The sequence below is a fragment of the Rhinolophus ferrumequinum genome, chromosome 11, assembly GCF_004115265.2.
Source record: "Rhinolophus ferrumequinum isolate MPI-CBG mRhiFer1 chromosome 11, mRhiFer1_v1.p, whole genome shotgun sequence".
Lineage (NCBI taxonomy): Eukaryota > Metazoa > Chordata > Mammalia > Chiroptera > Rhinolophidae > Rhinolophus > Rhinolophus ferrumequinum.
The window spans coordinates 4,095,175-4,115,361 of NC_046294.1; the positions used below are offsets into that span (position 1 = coordinate 4,095,175).

At 47.1% G+C, this 20,187-nt stretch overlaps 1 protein-coding gene across 1 annotated transcript in view; it reads left to right on the top strand.

Moving 5' to 3' along the window:
• Nucleotides 1-15,255, top strand: part of TESMIN (testis expressed metallothionein like protein) — a 34,140-nt gene extending 18,885 nt beyond the window's left edge. The window contains exons 6-9 of the mRNA XM_033121127.1: nucleotides 8,982-9,084; nucleotides 11,330-11,467; nucleotides 13,222-13,397; nucleotides 15,066-15,255. Of these exons, the coding sequence (XP_032977018.1) occupies nucleotides 8,982-9,084; nucleotides 11,330-11,467; nucleotides 13,222-13,397; nucleotides 15,066-15,255 (607 nt within the window). The remainder of the gene's footprint in view (nucleotides 1-8,981; nucleotides 9,085-11,329; nucleotides 11,468-13,221; nucleotides 13,398-15,065) is intronic.
• The last annotated feature ends 4,932 nt before the right edge of the window (nucleotides 15,256-20,187 follow it).

Genomic DNA, 20,187 nt, shown 5'->3' on the forward strand with positions numbered 1-20,187 from the left:
TATACTGACTAAACAAATCCCAACTCAGTTTTTTAAGCATCCTCCATTCCCTTCCGTTTTTGCTGGGATATTGGGTGGGATTTGTTGGGAGCAGTTGTATTATCTACCTTTTTTTTTTTTTAACTCTGATAAAATCTAAATCAAGATTTTGATCATAGATTGGGCCGTCTCCAATATTGGTTTTTCAAATGGCCTTTTGTCTCTGATTAACCAGCTTGTTTATTAACCAGAATTCTGTGGGGAGAAGGTCAAATCTGGATGGTCCCATTACTCCTCATACTTTGATTCCTTCTTTTATGTTTTAAAGCAGTAAATACTTAATTTATATTTTGTAGCTTATAACTCTAAAGTCTCTGTCTGATTCTGGTGTTCACGTCTTTTGATTGTTCACTCATTATGACTTGTTACCTTACGTATTTTGTGATTTTTTTAAATTGTGAATTACACTATTTGGAACTTTCTTTGTGGGGAATCGTTGAGTTTGGCTGGAGGGTGCAGGACGGCTTCAGAGAACGTGCGCGTCTGTCTCTATCTGGGGCTTTCCTTTCCCTTGCCTTATCATCAGGGTCGGGACCTGCATGTACGCACACAGTGATGAATGGCAGACAGTGCTGGTCCTCCCGTTGTTGGCTTGCTCCTGACTTTAATAGAAATGCTTCCAAACTTCCCTTGCCCTGCCCTGAGTAAGATGCTTGCTATTGGTTTTTGAGAGGCATTTTATAGAATACATGGGTAGACGCTGTAACAGAGACTCGAAACTACGGCCATCCCAGGGCTCGGGGCAGCTCATCAGTGCTTGTGCCTCAGCCTCCTTTGTCACTTGTTCTGCATCCGCAGGAATCCTTCCATCCTGTGGGCTGGGAAGGCGGCCGGCCCCAGTTCTCACCCTCACATCCAGTCTCTTTGGGGAAGAGAAAAGAGGAGGGTGAAGGCACACGCTCTACCTTTCAAGGTATAACCAGAAATTGCCATAATCACTCCCACCCCTAGCCTAGTAGCCAAGTGCAAGCTGGGAAATGTAGTCTTGAAGGAGTCCAGCCTGGGGGCAACAAGACTGCTGTCTGTGGCGAGTGCAGGGCGAGTGGACACTGCAAAACAGCTTGCTCCTCTGCCACGTGCCGTGTCAGGTCACGGAAGTCTCCTCCAGCTTCTGGTTTCCTAAGAGGCTTCCCTTTTTTATTCCTATTATAAATGAGAGGTAAATTTTATCAAATACCTTTTTCTGCACTTACTGAAATGTCCAGATTGTTTCCTCTTTAAATCTTATAATATGATCAATTACAACAAATTTTCTAATGTTAATCCAGCCTTGTAAGCCAGGGACTGAACCCAGTATGATCATGATGTCCTGATTTTATCTGTTGGACACAATGCAAGATTTAGTGTTCGAATATTTTGCTTAGGATTTTCACATCTTTGTTCACAAGTGAGATAGGTCTGTACTTTTCCTTTCTTATGTTTTTCTTTAGTGGGTTTTGGTGTCAGTGTTGTATTACCTGATAAGATGCATTAGCGGCCTTCCCTACCCACCCTCTCCTCTCTTTTGCTCTAGCCTCTGAAAAAGTCTGGGTAAGGTAGGATATATTGTTCATCTAAGTTTGACAAAACTTTGCCTGTAAAACTGTCTGGGCCTGGTGTCTTTGGGGGTTGGGTGGGGGGAGGGCATAGATTCCTCATTTGCTTTCCTTAGTTGTTATTGTTTTCTATTTCTTCTCAGTCCGTTTTGATATTTTACAGTTTTCTTGAAAATTGTTTTCTTTACATTTTCAAATGCCTTCGTATATTCTTACATTATTTAAAAAGTTATTTCTGTATCTGTAGCTATAGTCTTTTATGTTGTCTAATTTTCTAATTTGAATTTCTGCTGTTGTTTATTTGTACCGTTTCTCTTTCTTGATCAGTCTCATGAGAGGTTTGTCTATTTTGTAGTCTTTTCAGATTATATTGATTTTCTCACTTGTATTCCTGTTTCCTGTTTCAGAAGCACATAAATTTTTACTTTTTCCCCCTTATACCTTTACTATTTTACTGTCTTTTTATGGTAAATGCTTAACTTATTTATTTTTCATCTTTTCTGATTTTTTTAGAAAAGAAGTACATTTAAAGCTATAAATTACCCCTATGTACTGTTTTACTGCATCCTACAGGAGTTGATATGAGGTACTTTTATTGTCACTCACTCGAAATAGTTTATAATTTTCATTGTAATGTTCTCTTCACCTTATGAGGTATTTATATGTACATTTCAAGGCATCTGAATATATTTGTATGTGTTCATATATGTATATATTTTTTACGCTATATTTTTATTGTTAATTAAAAAATTTATACTGTGGTCAGATAATGTGGCCTATATGATATCAATTATTTGAAATTAATGTAGACTTCCTTTATGACTTAATGTTTGACCGATTTTTAAAATATTCTGTATTAACTAAATATGTATTCTCTATGCGTTGGTTGTAGTAATCTACCCAATAGCTCAAGTTTGTTAATTTTGTTGTTTAAATCTGCTAAATGCTTATTAAATTTTGTGTGATTTATCTGTTTTTGATAGACGTGAGTTAAGACTTCTATGTTTATAAATTTGTCTACTTTTTCTTGTAATTTCATCTTGGTTTATATATTTGAATCTGTAGTATGAAAGGCATATAAATTCATGATTGTTATATCTTTTTGGTGACGTCTTCCATCAGCTGTTACATATACCTCTGTATCCTGTTGCTTTTCAACTTAAATTATGTTTTCGTCTGATGTTAATGTCACCACACCGAAGTTTCTTCGGTTAGTGTTAGAAAGTTATACTCTATAACACCCTTTATTTTCACAGTTTCTGTGTGGTAGATTTGTTTTAGCTGTGTCTCCTAAAACAAAAATATGTGAGCTAAAAATATCATGTCTAATAAGCCATGTCTTTACTAGGCTTTTAAAATCCATTTGCATTCTTTGTCTCTTTACCGATATATGTGTATTTGTTTGTACACTTTATTTCTTTGAAGTTTTACCTTTTTTTTTCTTCACTCAAGCAGCAGCATTCCACACCTGCTTCTCTGGATCTAGCCTTTTCTGTGTGTGTGGTAAAATAAGCTGATTATTTACCATTTTAACAGTTTTCAGTGTACAATTCAGTGGCGTTAATTCCATTCACAATGCTCTGCAACCATCACACTATCCATTTCCAGACCTTTTTCATCATCATGAAATTGAAACTTTGTCCCCCTTAAATACCTCTCCATTACCCCCCTCCCAACCCTTGGTAACCTCTGTTCTACTTTCTGTCTCTGAATTTGTCTATTCCAGAGACCTCCTATAAGTGGAATCATACAATATTTATCCTTTTGTGTCTGCCTCCTTTCACTCAGCATAATTTTTCAAGGTTTATCCGTGTTGTAGTGTGTGTCAATGCTTCATTCCTTTCCAGGCTGAATAATATTCCATCCTATGCGTATGTCACATTTTGTGTAGCCATTCACCTGTTGATGGACACTTGGGTTGTTTCCACATTTTGGCTATTGTGAATGATGCTGCTATGACCATAGGTGTAGACGCCTCTGTTTGAGTCCCTGCTTTCACTTCTTTGGGGACGTACCTAAAAGTGGAATTGCTGGATCACATGGTAATTCTATGTTTAATTTTTCAGGAAACACCATAGTGTTTTCCAGAGCGGCTGCACATTTTTCGTCCCCACCAGGAATGCACAATACCACCTTACTTTGTGTTTTCCAGTTGCTGCTTTTTCCTTGCTTCTTTTTGTCTGATACGTGTTTTAGGAAATTTGCACTAATGGCCCAGTGGAGGACGTGACTAAATGAGTTAGGAGCTGTCACAACGGTGTAGACAAGGGATGACGAAGACCTGACCAAAGGCAGGGATGGTAGTAATAAAGAAAAAAACAGATTTAAGAGACATTTCAAGCATACACATTTCCCCACTCATGTATTCATTCATTTGACAAGTATTTTGAATGCCTGTGATTTCAGGAACAGGGAAGGCAGAAATGAACAAGACAGCTATCGTCCCTGCCCTCTTGCCACTCACAGGCTAATGTGGGAGACAGATGTGAATAAAGGTCAGAGTGAAAATGTGGAAAATGTGGCAAAGGACCAGTAACAAGGGTGGATGGGGAGGAACAGAGGCGTTGGCCCATATGACAGTCCGGGAAGGCTTCCCTGAGGAGGGGTGCTTGGATGAGGAGGCGCCCATCAGGTGGAGGTGGATTGAAAGTGGGTCGGTAAGTGTGTTCTCGGCAGAGGAGAGAGAGATGCAGAGTTCCTGTGGCAAGAGAGGGAGGTCCAGGTTGTAGGAATAGAAGGGAGGCCCACGTACTGGTGCAGTGCTCTGTATAAGTCCACAGTGTATGAAGCAACGTGAGTGGAATTATTAAGTAAATTCTGATGCCGCTTTCGAATGGGGTACTCTGCAGCCATCAAAACTGTGTGTACATCTATTTACATGGGAACCACTCATAATTTTGTACTGACAAGTAATAAAAGCAAGATGTTATATTGATAAGTGATAAATGCACACTGAGACAGTATATAGAATACCTTGTTTTTGCTTATATATAATATGTAATCACACAATATATATTTCTTTCAGTGTGTATAGTTTTACAGAAAAAGTGTGAAATATATTCACCAAATCATCATCTCTACGGAGTGGGATTCTAAGGGGTGGCAATTTTTCTTTTTTTGCTTATTTATATTTTTTAAATTTCTGCACCAAATATGATTTTGTTGGATCACAAATAGTTTTTAAAAAGACGTTTCTGAGCAGAATCAGTAGACTTGGTAACCCCTTGGATGTCGGGAAAGAGAGAAAAGTAACTGTCGGGGTTAACCATAACGCCAGGGTTCTGTCCCTGGGTGGGTGACAACACCGAGAATGGCGAGGGGGACACAGTGTGGCAGGGTGAGGGATGAAGGGGAAGAGCAGGAGTTCAGGTCTGGACACGTTAAGCTGGGGTGGAAATGTCTGGTAGGGAGCTGGGAGTGTGGTTCTGGGGCACAGCGTGGTTCTGGGGCGCAGTGTGGTTATGGGGCGCAGTGTGTCACGGGCTGCTCAGAGCTGATGCGCGGGGAAGAGGTCCTCCCGTTTCCCAGGGTGGAGAAGATCCAAACGCAGGAGGTTAAGGACTGAACGGGAGAGGAGGAAGAATAAGCAGCAAATTGGGACGGTCATGAAGTTTGGGGAAGAGAAAAAGGAGGATTTTAGGGTCTGGAGTGTTGCAGACAGAGCAGGGGGATGAAACAGTTTTAAAATCTTCAACATAAAGTAAAAAAAAGAAAGAAAAGCAGAGGGACAATAGTTAATAAAATCACCCAGCAAAGTATGGAGAGCCAGAAAAGAAATGCGTCTGGCCTGGATCTTGATGAACAGACGTGGTTTGACTAAAATTCTAGATTGTCTATTTTTTTCTCAGTGCTTCGAAGACATAATTCTACTGTTTTCCATTATTTCTAACAAGAAGTCAGATTCAGATATATTTGGTTAGATCAGTATTAAGTACTTAAAATTTATCACTATGAAAACACTACTCACTGTTGATTGATTCTCTTTCTTACATTTCTTTACCTTTTTCCTGGAGTTAATACTTAATAATTAGTTTTGTATGGCTATGCCACGAATGTAACCTTAACCCCTTCTCTGGTTGTGTACCTGTCTTCTCAACATGCTCCGACATGCCAGGTGCTGGGTCACTTTGTCTTGAGAAAGCCGTTCCCCGGGCCTGGCCCTGCTGGGGAGCTTGCTGTGCAGGCCTCACGCCGGACCTGCCCCGACCGCCAAGCCAAGGGCTCCCTTTGCTACCTTCTCATGTTGGGCTCCTGGCCCTTATCTTCCTCGTTTGACTCACTGCTTCGCTCTGGTGTGGACAGCCTCCAGCAGCTTCCCGAGAGAACGCACGGGAGGTAGCGTTGTCAGGCTTTACACTTCCGCAGACGTCTCAGTCTGTCTCAACCATCATCCCGTCCTTCTGGGTGGGGTCGTTGGGTTCCCAACTTCAATTCAACTTCAAATAGTTGAATTTTCCTTCAGAGTTTTGAATGCTTTACTGCATTTTCTTCATTTCCAGTGTTACTATTGAAATTTGGACACTATTGTTTTTCCTGATCCTTTGTATAAAACTTGTTTTATTTTTTCTAGAACCTTGTAGAATCTTCTCTTTGTTCCCAGTGTTCTGGAATCTGATACTGGGATGTCTTGGTTGTGGGCTCATTTATCTGTTGTACCGACACTCAGCAGACCCTGTTACTTTGAAAACCCATGCCCTTCAGTTCTGGGACATTTTCTTGAATTATTTTCTCTCCTTTATTCTTGAATTCTGTCTTTTGGGAACTCGAACGACATCAGTGTTGGACCTTTGGGTCTGCTGTTCTGGTTTTCTTTCTCTTATTGTGTTTACTTCTTTTGCTGGAGTCCTAGTTTGCATACCTTCCGTTAAGTTTTTCATCTCTGATTACTTTTTTATTTCCCTGAACATCTTTTTATATTCTGAGTGTTTTTTAGGCATCATTTTCTTGTTTCTTGGGTGCAATCATTTTTCTTCATCTGTCTAAGCTGTGGATGACCTCCCCTCACCCACCCCGAACCCCGTTGTCCCTCTGCATAGTCTGTTTCTAGGCCTCTTTCATGTGGGAAGAGTTCCTAAAATGTCTGCTGACCTATGGCTGTCACTCTGCTCACACTTGGGGAGGAGGCTAAGCTGGCTGGGGGCCCTTGGTGCCTGGGTGAGGCTTGCTCAGGGTGGTGATATGACAGAGACTTTTATTGCGAAACCTCACTGTCAGACTCTTTTTCTGTCTGTTTTCTCTTGGGCTAGTCAACGCTCTCAGGGAGGCTTTTCCAGTCTCTGCTGGAACTCTGGGAGCTAAGTAGTGAAACCTGGGGTCTTTAGTTCATTACAGTTCCCCAGTCTGCAGGTGTTTTACCCGGGAGAGTGGTTTCAGGCTTGCCACGTAAAGGAGAGGCAGTGACCTGCTGCCAGAAGCGGGAAGGAGCCTGGGGCCCACGGCCTCCGAGAGAATCTCAGCCAATTCTGTCCTTATCTCACCTGCCCGCTTGCCACTTCAGAGCAGCCTGGTGCCCCCAATTTCTGTCTTCAGAGCTGTCTCTCCGCTCTCTCCTGTTGGCCAGGGTTCAGCGTTCTTGGGCCGGCTTGTCAATTAACTCTCTCCCTCTCCTTCCTGGTTTCCAAACTTGTCATTGTCTCCTTTTCCTCTGTCCATGCTTCTGGTTAGGCAGGCTTAGGAGAAACTCCCGGATTTTGCCCCTGTACTCCAGGCTGTGGGCCACAGAGGGATGTAGCTCCACTCTCTCCTGTGTGGAGTAGATTTATGGGGAGGTCCCCTTTCAAGGTTCCAGACTTTAAGAGGGGGTGTCTCTGATCCAACTCCACCTTTTGTAGCCCAGACTTTGTCTTCTTCCTGCTTGAGCAGCCCCTTTGAACGCAAGTTCTGGGCCACTAGGGACTGGCAGATACCCCAGGACAACACTTGGCAGCTACAGAAGCCACCCCTCTGGGGTCACAATTTCTTGTCTTTGTCACCTCTGCTCTCCTTTACTCTCCTCTTGGCGTGGCATGCATTTAGAAATATTATTTTAAAAAACTTAAAATAATAAATATTAAAAGAATCATGTTTAGGATTCCATAACAGGAAGGTTTCTGCAGACATCTAGTCTACCACATTGCCAGACACAGAGGCTGTCTCTGCATTAATGCAGCCCGCCTGCCTGCCCCGTAGGGGGTCCGCCTGCGCTGTAGGAAGCCCATCCACCCACATGACCTTCAGGGCTTCCCTGGGCAACCCTTTGAGACTGGTAGGTTAGGTGCCATGACTTCCATTTTACAGCTTGAAACGCTGACTGATCAATAAACTATATCCGATAACATGGGGAGCTGGTGGCAGAGCTGATATTAAAAACGTGAGTTTGAAGTTCTTTTCAATGAATCATGAGCTCAGAAGAGAACAATGTAGGTCTTCTCTCATCACACACGGAAGCTGTGGAGAGGCTGCCGAGCTTCCCAAAGCCTCTCTTGGGCGCAGGTTACAGGCAGGTGATTAGTGGTCTTTGCCTTGACCCTGGGTTTCTACCTGAGTTGAGGAAACGTAAAACATAGACCCCAACACGTCTGTGCAGCACAGTGAGAGCAGGCGTCCTGCGGGAGCCCGCGATGCGGTTACTAGCTGTAAACACTGACGCAGCTTCAAGGAAAACATCAGAGAAGGTCCTTGGCACTGCCCTTCAGCCACAGGTAATGTCGTGATGACTTCCAGAGCCCAGGGCACCGTGGACGCGTTCTCAGAGTGGCCCTGCTAACAGTGCTGTGCTGTAGGACCCAAGTTCATGAACAACCCTTGTGTTACAACCGAGAGTGATAGCAGCCCTTTCACACATGTGTTTCCTCCACCATTCATTTCTCTTTCCAACACACACTGACGTGGAATGAAAGTAAGATAAAGCCTTGACCAGGTTCCACCTCTGGGTCCCATTAGTTCTCACTCCTAGTCAGGGTCTGGCCAAGAAGTGGACTCACCTGCAGTCGTGTTGGGTGGGTTGGGATAGCTGATGGGAAAAGAGCTCTTTATTGTTTGGTGTTTCCACCTACCGACTTACAGTGCTGCTGGGAACAGTGGTGCGCATTCAGGGGCAGGCCACACGTGACATCGGGGACAGGAAATTGTTTTGCTTTGCCAAGTCCTATATGATGAAACCGATGGTTTTCCTAGCTTCTCTGTCCTCTGTGGTGGTCACTGGGGGACATCATCCCAGTTGATCTAGTTTCTGTTAAAAACAGAGAGTTGTCTAAATAAAAGTTCTGTAGTCTGCAGAACGCTGGCCGGCTCCTTCCGTGTGTGTGTGTGTGTGTGTGTGTGTGTGTGTGTGTGTGTGTGTCTGTCTGTCTGTCTGTGTCTGTCCCTCTCGTTTTCTTTGCCCGCTACACCATCTGCACCTCTGACACACTGTCCTTCTCTTCACAGGTACTGTGACTGCTTTGCCAGTGGGGACTTCTGCAACAACTGCAATTGTAATAATTGTTGCAACAATTTACGTCATGAAATCGAACGGTTTAAGGCCATTAAGGTAACTTTCCATTAAGTACATGTACTTAAAAAGCGTTTAAAAGGGCTCAAGATGTTCTTAAAACTGTCTCCAGAGATACCTAATTTCACAAAAGGGAAAACCCAAAGTGTTGAAGAATATACACTGAATATGACTGATCCTGAAGGTGGGGCACTGGCCCGTGACAGGGGCCCTGAGGGGAGTCGGAGCCCGGGAGACCTCTGCCCTCCACCTGTGTGGGACGGCTGCACAAGTCCAGCGGGTCTCGGAAGGTCCCAATTTAAGAACATGCAAATGTCCACTTGGTCTTGATTTGGGGTTGAGAAATTTGTAGCAGAGAGGCCCGAGTTCAAAGAGCGTAGCCTGAAGAGAGGTGTGGATGGTCCGCTGTGCAGAGAGAACTGGGTGGGAGCTGTCAGCCGTTACATATGTCTAGTGTTTATTCCCTGGGCTCCCGCAGGAAGGGGCGACTCTGGGCTTCCTCCGGGAGCAGCAGCCCTGCCGGCCACTTGCAGAAGACTCACTGCAGGAGCTCACAGCTTCCGTCCCTTCCTGTAGACACAAATGATATTCAGAGAAGAAAGGGCGTTAGGCCTGCGCCTCAGCCTGCTCCGGGACACTAGTCGGTGCCCGTAATTCCTGTAGGCTTGAGACTGCCGTGGTTGGCTGGTTTCTTTCTTCTAAAATAATTTAATTCCCCTGTTGAGTTACAGATAATTCAGTTGAAAATATCTTTGTCAACTTTGGTACAGCCAGATCCATAGGGCAGAAGAAAATCCTGATGCATCTAACCTTCAGGATAGCAGCATTTTCTTTAGGGGTAAAAGATACTATCTACAGAGAACAGTGGAAAAATTTTATTTAAAAAGTGTGGAATTCTCTGCATTGCTGGTAGGAATGTAAATGAATACAACCACTTTGGGAAATTGTTTGGCAGTAGCTACTAGAACTAAACCTTTGTGTGTACTGCGACCCAGCAGTTTTATTTCTAGAAGTAGAACCAATGGAGGTGAGTGTGCATGTCTACCAGAAGCTTGTATAGGAATGTCCACGGCGGCTTTATTCAATAGCCACCACACTGGAAACAACCCACGTGTCCGTCCAGGGTGGAATGGATAAATCTGTTGAGGGGTGTCATGGAATGGAATACTAGACATGAGTGAACAAGAAAGGACCACAGCTCTGTGCAGATGCGTGGGGAGCCTCACAGATGTGTTGCACGCTGGACTCCACATGCATGGAGGCCCAGAACAGGCCAACGGACGTGATCCAAGTCAGAACAGTGGTTCCCACTGCGCTGTGTCGAGAGGGGAGCCCCTAGGGGGCTGGGCTGTCCTCTGACTGGCCCCGACTGGGGTTCCACAGGCGCACACACGCTCATGACACCGCACTCCACAGACGTGTGCACGGAGGGGCCTTGTGCTGTGGTAAGAAGTGAAAATGCACAAACAGAGCAGCCTTGCTCCGGGCCCTTCTGCAGCGGCCATTTCCAGTGGCTCTGGTGTGGGATGGCACAGCTCCCAGCTGCCAACCTGGGGAGGAGAGAGGGAAGGACCTGCCACGGTGGCTTCTGTGTTGCTTGAATCTTTATAAGGAGCACTGAATCACTTTGTCATTAAAAAAACTACGTACATAAAAAAGTTAGACAAGCCAGATAAATAGCTGTGCGTGCTGCCTGAGCCGTGCGTGGCCCAGCGGTTGACACCCTGGCTCAGCGTGCGCCTTGGGACCCGAGTCCATCTGTTATTACTCTCTCGGTGCCTCAGGGTGTAGCATTCTCTTCATAAGGTTGCCCTGATGATTCAATGAGAGAATGCACAGAAGTCACATATGAAGATGTCTGGAACATGGCGAATATTTCATAAATGTGAGCTGTAGGCAGAGCATAGGATCCCAACCATCCTAGGAAAACGCGTCCAAGAAATGCTGGAAGGAAAAATACGTTCACATGGACACACGATTTTCTTGTCATCTTTACTGACCATTAATTTTCTACAATAAATCGGTATGACTTTGAAGCTCAGGAAATACAGCAAAGCCTGAAGAAACTGGCTGCAGTGTACCTTTAAGTGTGTAAACGAATTAGATTAGAATGAAACAAGGACATGTATTTTCTTAGTTGTGTGACGAGACACACCGCTTATTGTGGCTTCTGTTAAAGGAACAAGTAGGTTCAAATGACAGGTAAATGAGACACCTTTCGCTGAACAGTATTTCTTAATAACAAAGAATGTCTTGATGGAGTGTGTGGCATTTTCTGTCTTAGGCATGTCTTGATAGAAACCCGGAAGCATTCCAGCCAAAAATCGGGAAAGGGAAACAGGGGGACGTTAAACCACGGCATAACAGAGGCTGTAACTGCAAGCGGTCAGGCTGCCTTAAGAACTACTGTGAGTGCTATGAGGTTAGTAGCCAAATTTCCTAGTGTTATTGGAGAAAACAGGCAAACATTATGGCCCAAGTAACTGTGGCGTTAAGACAAAAGCTTCCTGTAACTTAAAAAGAGAACTAGAATTTTGTTTTCTTCTTCCAGGCCATCTCATACATCTGTATTCATTTCTTAAATATAAATTATGCTTTACGAATCAAGCCTGTTAGCCCAGGGTCCCCTTGGGAGCGCGTGCCTTTCCCGAGCCCACCCGTGTCCAGGGGAGGCCGCCCCGCCCACCACTGTGGCTCTCCGCTCTGGTCCTGTGAGCCACACTCAGGCCAGCAGTGTGGTGGCTTCCGGAGGCAGCCGGGCCTCTTCCTCCCTGAGCAGAGTGAAGACGCTCTCCGGGGTCAGTGGGGTTCATGTCTCCAGGACATCTGTCGCGGGGCGAGCAGCTCCTCCCTGGCTCGCAGCCGCTCAGACACCAGAGCGGACAGTCGCCTGTGTTGCCAGAGAGATGCCAACAAACCGAGGTGCAGACAGATTCTTGGACAAAAGCTTTCCTTCTCTCAGATTCTGTGGCTGTAGACAGACTTGCTTTCTCCTTCAGTTTCATCCCTCTCTCGCCTCCCTTTTCTGTCTCTTTGTGTTGAAGGAAAAGAGGAGAGAGGGAGGGAGGGAACCCGTGGCCCTTCAGTGGAGCAGCACAGAACCCTTCCTTACAGGGCTCTCCTTTGCTTTGCTCGAGGGCTTTTGGGGGTACCGTGAACTTTATTTTTAAAAGATGGTCGTAGAAGGTCAGTCTTAAGACAATTCTTCATGGTTCTGGAGACACACATTAAAAGCTCCGAGTAAGCAGACCTCACGTCGCCCTGCCAGGAGTTTGAAAAGACAGTCAAAACTATTGCAGAGATACACAGTTCAAACCCTGGCGTCCCCCCAGGAACTGTTTTCAGATGCACTGTCTGCTCTTCCCTGCACCCTTACAGGCTGTCGTGACAGTGAGTCAGCCCGCGTGCCTCTGCCGGCGCTGGCCCACGTGATGTGCACGTGTCCTATAGTCCCTGGCATTAAGCAATTAGAAATCCTGAAAAGCGAAAAGCGTCCTGCTCAAAACACCCAGATACCCTTTGAGATGCATGTGTGAGTGGGAGTGGACAGAGGGCACTCCCCAAGGGCTGAAAACCCCAGTGGTTGGCAGGGCCAGCGTGCAGTGCCCCAGGGCCGGGGTGAGCGAGGGGTTGAACCCAGGCTTGCTGGGCACAGCCAGGACAGCCCCCTGGGTGTCACACTGCCATGTGGCGGGAAACAACCCCCACACACACCCCGCAAGGAAGCAGGAACCTCCCCTCCAACACCCAACACAGGCCTGCTCTGGGGGGGGCGGTTCCGATTCTCCCCCCACCCGCCTTCAGCAATAGCACAGCCAGCACATGGAGTTACCCCAGCTGGCACAGGCTTCATTCAGAACCAGTCAGATGAAGCCTTCACTGGCTTCCTGGGAGGAGGGAGCATCCCCACCAGACACCCCACACGCGGCCCCCCACCTCCCTGGTCAGCCGCCCCACTGTGTGGCCACGATGGCCACGTGCAGACATGCAACCCGCTCTCTTCATATCAGTTACTTGCTCCTCTTCACATCGACTTTTTTTGGTCTGAAAATTGCAGGTTAAGCGTGCTCACACCGCACAGATATGAGCAGAGTTATTTAAGGTCCAAAGAGAACGTGTTGTTTTTTGATGAGTTGCAGGGCAACCTAATTTTATTGAAGCATTTTCTATTACCAGGCCAAAATTATGTGTTCTTCTATTTGCAAATGCATTGGTTGCAAAAATTATGAAGAAAGCCCAGAACGAAAAACACTCATGACCATGCCAAACTATATGGAAATTGGAGGTTCTGAAGGCAGCCATCACTTGTCACCCACTAAATTTGCAGGACTACCAAAATTCAGAAAAGAAAAGTAAGTACTCTGAACTAACCCTCCTAATAGCGGAAATCGAGGGAGATTTGAGAGGAGGATGAATTCACACACTGGGAAGAAAGCGGTTGTCTGGGGGGGCCGGAGGAAAGGGTGGGGAAGGAGGGCGCCTACCTCCCGAGAGGCCCCGCTGCTTTGTCCTGTTGTCCTCTAACTCCGCCCTTTTGTCCTCACGGAGCAGAGGGGCCCTGTCGGGGTCACCAACAAGCCACTGACCTCAGGCTGCAAGGGCATGATGTCCAGACAGCAAGTGCCTGAGCCACTCTTTACTACGTGAGGTGACAGCCCTGGGATGTTCTCAGTGCACACTGTTTTCCTTCCTAAAGGGACTATAGGTTCCACTTTAGTTGGATATTTTCCCATTTAATGATTTTGAGGCCATAAGGTAATCCTAGCAGGTCTCAAACGTTGAATAATAATTTTACTAAATATTGGACTAGACTCATCCATTTTAAAAACATGTCTTTGCATTTGGTGTGATGGATGGGCCATGTCATGATAAAGTACCAGATGCATTAGTTAATTAATATCATTGAAAAGCCAAATTCCTGCTTATGTGGTTAGACATCAGAAGCGCACGTCACTGGGACCTGCAGAGAGCTTTATCAGTAAAAGTGTACCCAAACACGGCCGAATCTTCCGTGAAATGACATATGAAACTGTTATTGCTGCCATCGGGATGGTGTGTGTCCGATGGAAGGTGCTGGAGGCTCCATGCACTGGGGTCTGGTCTCCAAACGTGACGATGACTCTTGACCCGGGGGCAGCACTGTTCTTCCACCTTCAACAAAAGCCCTTGCCTGTTTTCTTTATAGAGAGACTTTAATCAGTCCCAACATCTATCTCTCTATTTTCATAATTCAACACTTTTTTTTTATTTTAAGGAGGGCGCAGCTCTCAGTGGCCCATGAGGGGATCGAACCGGCAGCCTTGGTATTGTGAGCACCACGCTCTGACAAACTGAGCTAACTGGCTGCCCCTCCAACACTTTTTAATACTTGATAAAGTTTTCCTAAAATTGTTTCGTTTGAGCACGGCTTGGGCAGCTAAGCCACAGCTGCCTCTTGAGCTCAGCGGGGCACATGGCAGGTCCTGGAGGACACAGTATGGCCGCCTCTCAGAGCCTCAGTCAGGGCTCCACGGCATTCTGTGGCCGAGGCCATGCTGACGTGCACCCTCAGGAGTGACAGGCAGGAAGGTCCTCAGAGCCTGGCCCTACAGGCGTCCTCTGGCCCCCATGTCCCGCGGGGAGGACACCCAGACACTGTGCACAGAGCTCGGGCCACAGCTGCTTCTCTACAGGGCTTGTCCTGTCTGTCCAGGGTCCTGCTGCTGCTGTGCCTGCGCAGCCCACGGCTGACACTGTAGCCCAGGCCTCTGGGTTTGCTTGTGGGTCTAATTGTGAGAAAAGTGAAACTCTGCCATGAGCGGGAGGTCAAGAAGCTGACATTTTCCTTCCTCTGTATTTTTTCTTCTAAAAGTAATCCTGATATTATCACAGTCAGTAGTTCCCAGTATTATGAAGACAACATTAGATGTTACAGTGACAGTCTTTAAAATACCATGACAGGCGTGTCCTCTTGGCTGTAACATGTGTGTAAAAGCACCGGGGCTATTGACCACGGCGTTTCTCGGGTCTGTTTCTGACAGGCGACCGTCCTGCATCTCCTGGGAGGTGGTGGAGGCCACATGCGCCTGCCTGCTGGCTCGAGGAGAAGAGGCAGAAAAGGAGAATCACTCGGAGAGCCTGGCCCAGCGGGTGATCCTAGAGGAATTCGGGAGGTGCTTGTCGCAGATTCTCCACACTGAGTTCAAATCCAAAGGGTTGAAAATTGAGTAGAGTGCAGTGTGGTAAGGTGTGAATCCGTGTGGATTTCATCCCAAAGTTCTGGAGGAAATCTACGCAGAGGAAGGTGGTTTTAAGCAGGAGAGGCCAGGTCAGCATCAACAGCTACACTGTTAAGGACAGCTCCACTGTCCCCCTGCGTCAGGGGACAAGGGGACTCAGTCCCCCAGGGAGCACGACATAACCGGTGCTGTTGGACCAGCGTGGGGAGCCTGGGCTCGTGGGACGCTGGGACAACTGTCTGCACTGACGTTGTGTCCTGCAGGGTAGACGCGAGTCCTGGGTATACAGGGATTTCCAGTCCTATTGACTTGGTCCTCCTTCGGGAATTTTCCTCTGGAGGCTTCTGTGCATAAAAAACCATAGTGATTTTCCCTTAAAATTATTTAGCAAGAAATTCTCCAGATGAACTGCTAAGATACAACTTGAAGTCTCTAAAGAACTAAATACCCTGAAGAATTTCTGAGTGCAGGCATTTCCATAGAGTCGCACGAATTGTCAGTCTCTGTTACGGTCTCCGAGAAACGCAGACAGCCGGGGTCCACAGCCGTGATTTCATCAGTAGCGTCTTGAGCTGTGGGACTAAAAATTATCTAGCTTCTTATTTCTTTCTGTTTGAATATGGTCTACTACCCAATTAACTTCTCTGTAATTATTATAACGTTATTATTGTTGGTAAAATATGGTTAAAATAACTAGTTTGCAGAAACCAGCAGGTAAGATTAGTTATTAAGTTGACTTTTTTTTTGGTTCTATTGTAAAAGCAAACGGGAATAAAATTTTCAAATGTCTTCTGTTGTAATTAACTTAGTGACTGAAGGGACCTGGGCGTGTGGGCTTTGTGACTCCTTCCGGGCAGGCGGCAGCGCTACCAATCGCAGTGCCTGCCAACCACACAGGAAAGTTAAAATTTTCTAGTAGCTACATTTAAAAAAGTGAAAGAAACAGGTGAAATTCATTTTTACCCAATGTATTTAACCCAGTATATCCCAAACACTATCGTTCCAACATGTAATCAAAATAAAAATGATTGTGGTAGTTCACATTCTTTGTATGTACCAAATCATTAAAATCTAGTGTGTATTCTACACTCAGAGCACATCTGAATTCCCACCAGGTACATTTAAGTGCCAGGAGCCTCACAGGGCAGGTGTGGGGGAGGGGCTCCTACAGGGTCCTCCAGCTCTATTCTGAGGCAGCGAGCTGCCTGGAAAGGCCCTGCAGCCAGGTGTAGCTGTCACGCAGGACTCTGGTCCTGCTCCCCACACCAGAATGCAGGATATGGTGAGACCAAAAAGGAACGCCCACGGAGCCATGGATAGGGGAGTCATATCACTATAGTCTCGCTGGCGGCTGGTTTGGAGACACAGGGAGCAGTAGCCACACGATCCGCAATCCGCCATCTACTTCTCTGCCAACCAACCCCTTGCTAACTACAATCCGTGCTTCTCTGCCAACCAACCAACCAACCCACCAGAGTAGCCACAGCAGTTATATCAGTGGCTAAAGGCTAACCGGTAACAGCTGATGGCCAACTAGTCACAGCGGATGGCCATCTACTACCCGAGCCAGGACCTTTCCACGTGAGGCCGAGAGCCTGGAAACTGCTCCCTGGGACTCCGTCCCCACACCAGGTATTCTGAGCTAAACCCTGAGAGTTAGGCGGAGACCTCTGGGAGCACATGATCCCTGCAGGGTTTCTCAGTGGGGAGAATTTAGCAAGTCGGAACAGCTTTTAGGAAATCCAATATGAATTAAAAGTCAGGTGCAGCTGTCTATGAAGCCACGTGATGTGGCCGAGAGGCAGCCGTTACGTGGACGACTGAACAGATATAAAACCGCACCTTTTTGGTTCTGGTAGGCGCCGGTGCTATCTTAAGACCCATAAAAATATAGAAGTAGTAAGTCCTTATTTCTGGCTGTGTTGTGCAAATTTAACCACCTATATCTTTCTGCTCTACTAAATGACTTGGGCCACCTTTGTGATTTTTTTTTTTTAAAGATTTTATTGGGGAAGGGGAACAGGACTTTATTGGGGAAGCAGTGTGTACTTCCAGGACTTTTCCAAGTCAAGTTGTCTTTTCAATCTTAGTTGTGGAGGGTGCAGCTCAGCTCCAGGTCCAGTTGCCGTTGTTAGTTGCGGGACTCGAGGAGTTGAACAAGCAACCTCGTGGTTGAGAGCCCATTGGCCCACGTGGGAATCCAACCGGCAGCCTTCAGTATTAAGAGCAGAGAGCTTCAACCACCTGAGCCACCGGGCTGGCCCCCAACATATATTTCTTATGTCACTGTCATGCGGGGTGTCACGTGGGGTCTCAGCTCCCACTCCCCACATAAGAACACAGGACATGGTGAGGCCAAAAAGGAACACCCACGGAGCCATAGATAGGGGAGTCTATATTCTCACTGGCGGCTGGGTTGGAGACACAGGAAGCAGGGGCCACACGATCCGCAACCTGCCGTCCACTTCTCTCTGCCAACCAACCCCACTTGCTAGCTGCAATCCGCCGTGCTAACTGCAATCCTTGCTTGCTAGCTCAGCCACCATCTTCTTGCTAGCCCCCATTTGCTGCTAGCATAGCCACAGAAGTTATGTTAGTGGCTAATGGCTCACTGGTTACAGCTGACGGCCAACTAGCCACAGCGGATGGTCATCCAATCACAGTTGATGGCTATTTACTGAAATTCACATGCTGCAAATTTTCTTTCCCATCAGTTAACCACAAGCTGGTACACAATACAGAAACATGGGAGCAAACGAGCCATCCTTAAGAGAGAACCTTCTGTGATGGCAGACTATCAGCAGAAACCTACTTGTAACCCTCCTCTTGGCTCTGAGGCCCTTCATCCCTTTACGAATCCCTGTTCCATGCCCGAAACTCCACTGGATGCAGCTTAAAGCAACGACAGACACATTACTGTATGAAATAAGTTAAAATACTGGCTGAGGGAACTGAAGGTGTAACTTTCATCCAAGATAAAAATGATGGAGAACTTAGAGAATCTAAGAGAACGGAGTCCAGGTGAAAAGACACTGGAGGAGAAGGAGCTGCTCGCTGTGCCCGGGAAGCTGTGTCTACAGGGGCAGGAGGGAGCCCTGGGCAGTGTCTGTGTTTTGGACTTCGACCATCCTGACAGGTCTGTGGCCGCATCTCATTGTCTTAATTTGAAGTTCCCTGATGACATACGATGTGGAGCTTTGTTTCACTTGGCATCTGGTGCCTCTTCTTTAGTGAGGTGTCTGCCCAGGTCTCTTGCCCATTTCTAACTGGGTTGTGCATTTTCTTATTATTTTAAGAATTCTTTGTGTACTTTGGGAAACAGTCCTTTATCACATGTGTCTTTTCTTTGTTTTTCCTTTTTTTAAGGAGGCTGCAGCTCACAGTGGCCCATGTGGGGATTGAACCGGCAATGTTGGTGTTATCAGCCCCACACTGTAACCACCTGAGCTAACCAGCTGCCCCCAAATGTCTTTTGCAAATATTTCCTCCCAGTCTGGCTTGTCTTATTCCCTCAACAGTTGGCGGTCTGAACGTCCGCGCACCAGGGCACTGGCAGGGAGGGCTGGGGCTGGGACGGGGGTGCATGGTCGCTGGACGGAAGGAGATGAGGCTAGAGGAGACCCAGCAGGAAGGCCGTGGGCTGCGGGGTGGATGGAGGGCACAGGGTGTGTCCCCGGTCAGCAGCGGTGGCATCACTGGGCACTTGTTAGCAGTGCAGATTCGGGCCCATCCGATACTGAATCAGATACTCCGAGAGAACGAAAGAAAATTAAATGTGGAAGAGGAAAGCTGAGGGTGGTGCGGGCAGGGAGTGAAGGATGGGCCCTCTGTCTAGAGAGCCAGGTGGCGGGTGTTGCTTCACCCTCAGCTGGACCGGGCACCCTGGGTCTGGACGAGGTGTGTGCAGACGGAGGAAGAGCTGAGCGGGGTCTCGGCACCACAGGAAAGTAGAGGAGACGTGGCTCCACGTCGGGGAATGGCTGGTGGGAGGAGGGAAAGCTTCCTGAGTGTTGTAGGCGGGGAGACAGAGGTAAGGGCTCGGGTCCCCACTAGTGTCCACTTTGTCCTGGAGCAGGTCCTTAGACGGTGACCCTCCTCACACTTGGCTGTGTATTGCAGTCACGGGGTGGGGGGGCCATTAAAGGCACAGCCCCAGACTCTGAACGCCACCCGGCCCCCAGACGACACTCAGGGACAGCCAGCGGGGGCCACTGAAGGGCAGCAGCCATGGAACTACGTGCCCACCCCCTCAGACCTGCTCTGGTAAACGCCCCAAAGCCCCGTCCGTCACAGAACTTAATAAGAGGCTTTCCATCTCTGCCTGTGTTCTTTTAGGACCTTTTGGGCCCTCTGTACTCCGGCTCAGGAGACACCCTGTGGCTGCTGGTTTAGCAGTGCTGGTCCCACGTGCTGGTCCCCACACAGCATTGGCAGGACGCACGTTGCCTCATCTACAAAACAGCGAAGATTTTCAGGACACTCACCTTTCTACCTCAGCCACACGAGTTCTGATACTGCACCCTGTCCATCTCCACCTCACTCCCAGCCCCCACCCCGCCGCCAATCCTTTTCTCCTTATCACTTGTCACACTAATGACACCAAACCACTCCTCGTCCATGACTGGAGTTGCTTTAGACAGTCTCCCTGGAATATCAGCTCCATTGTCTGTTTTGTCCTTTTGTCTCAGTAACGGACTTACCTTCACAATCATGTTAGACTCGGATTCATGTGAAGATAACTTCATATTCCCTGGACAGGCAGTGACAAGGGAAGGTATCTCAGAGACGCTCTCACTAGTACAATTTGGGTCTAAAACTTGTATCCAACACACATGATTAGAATCAAGCTTTATCTTTGAAAACACGCTGGTGGCAGTGGTGACAAGACAGACGCAAGGAAGAAAAAGACAACAAAAGTAGTTGC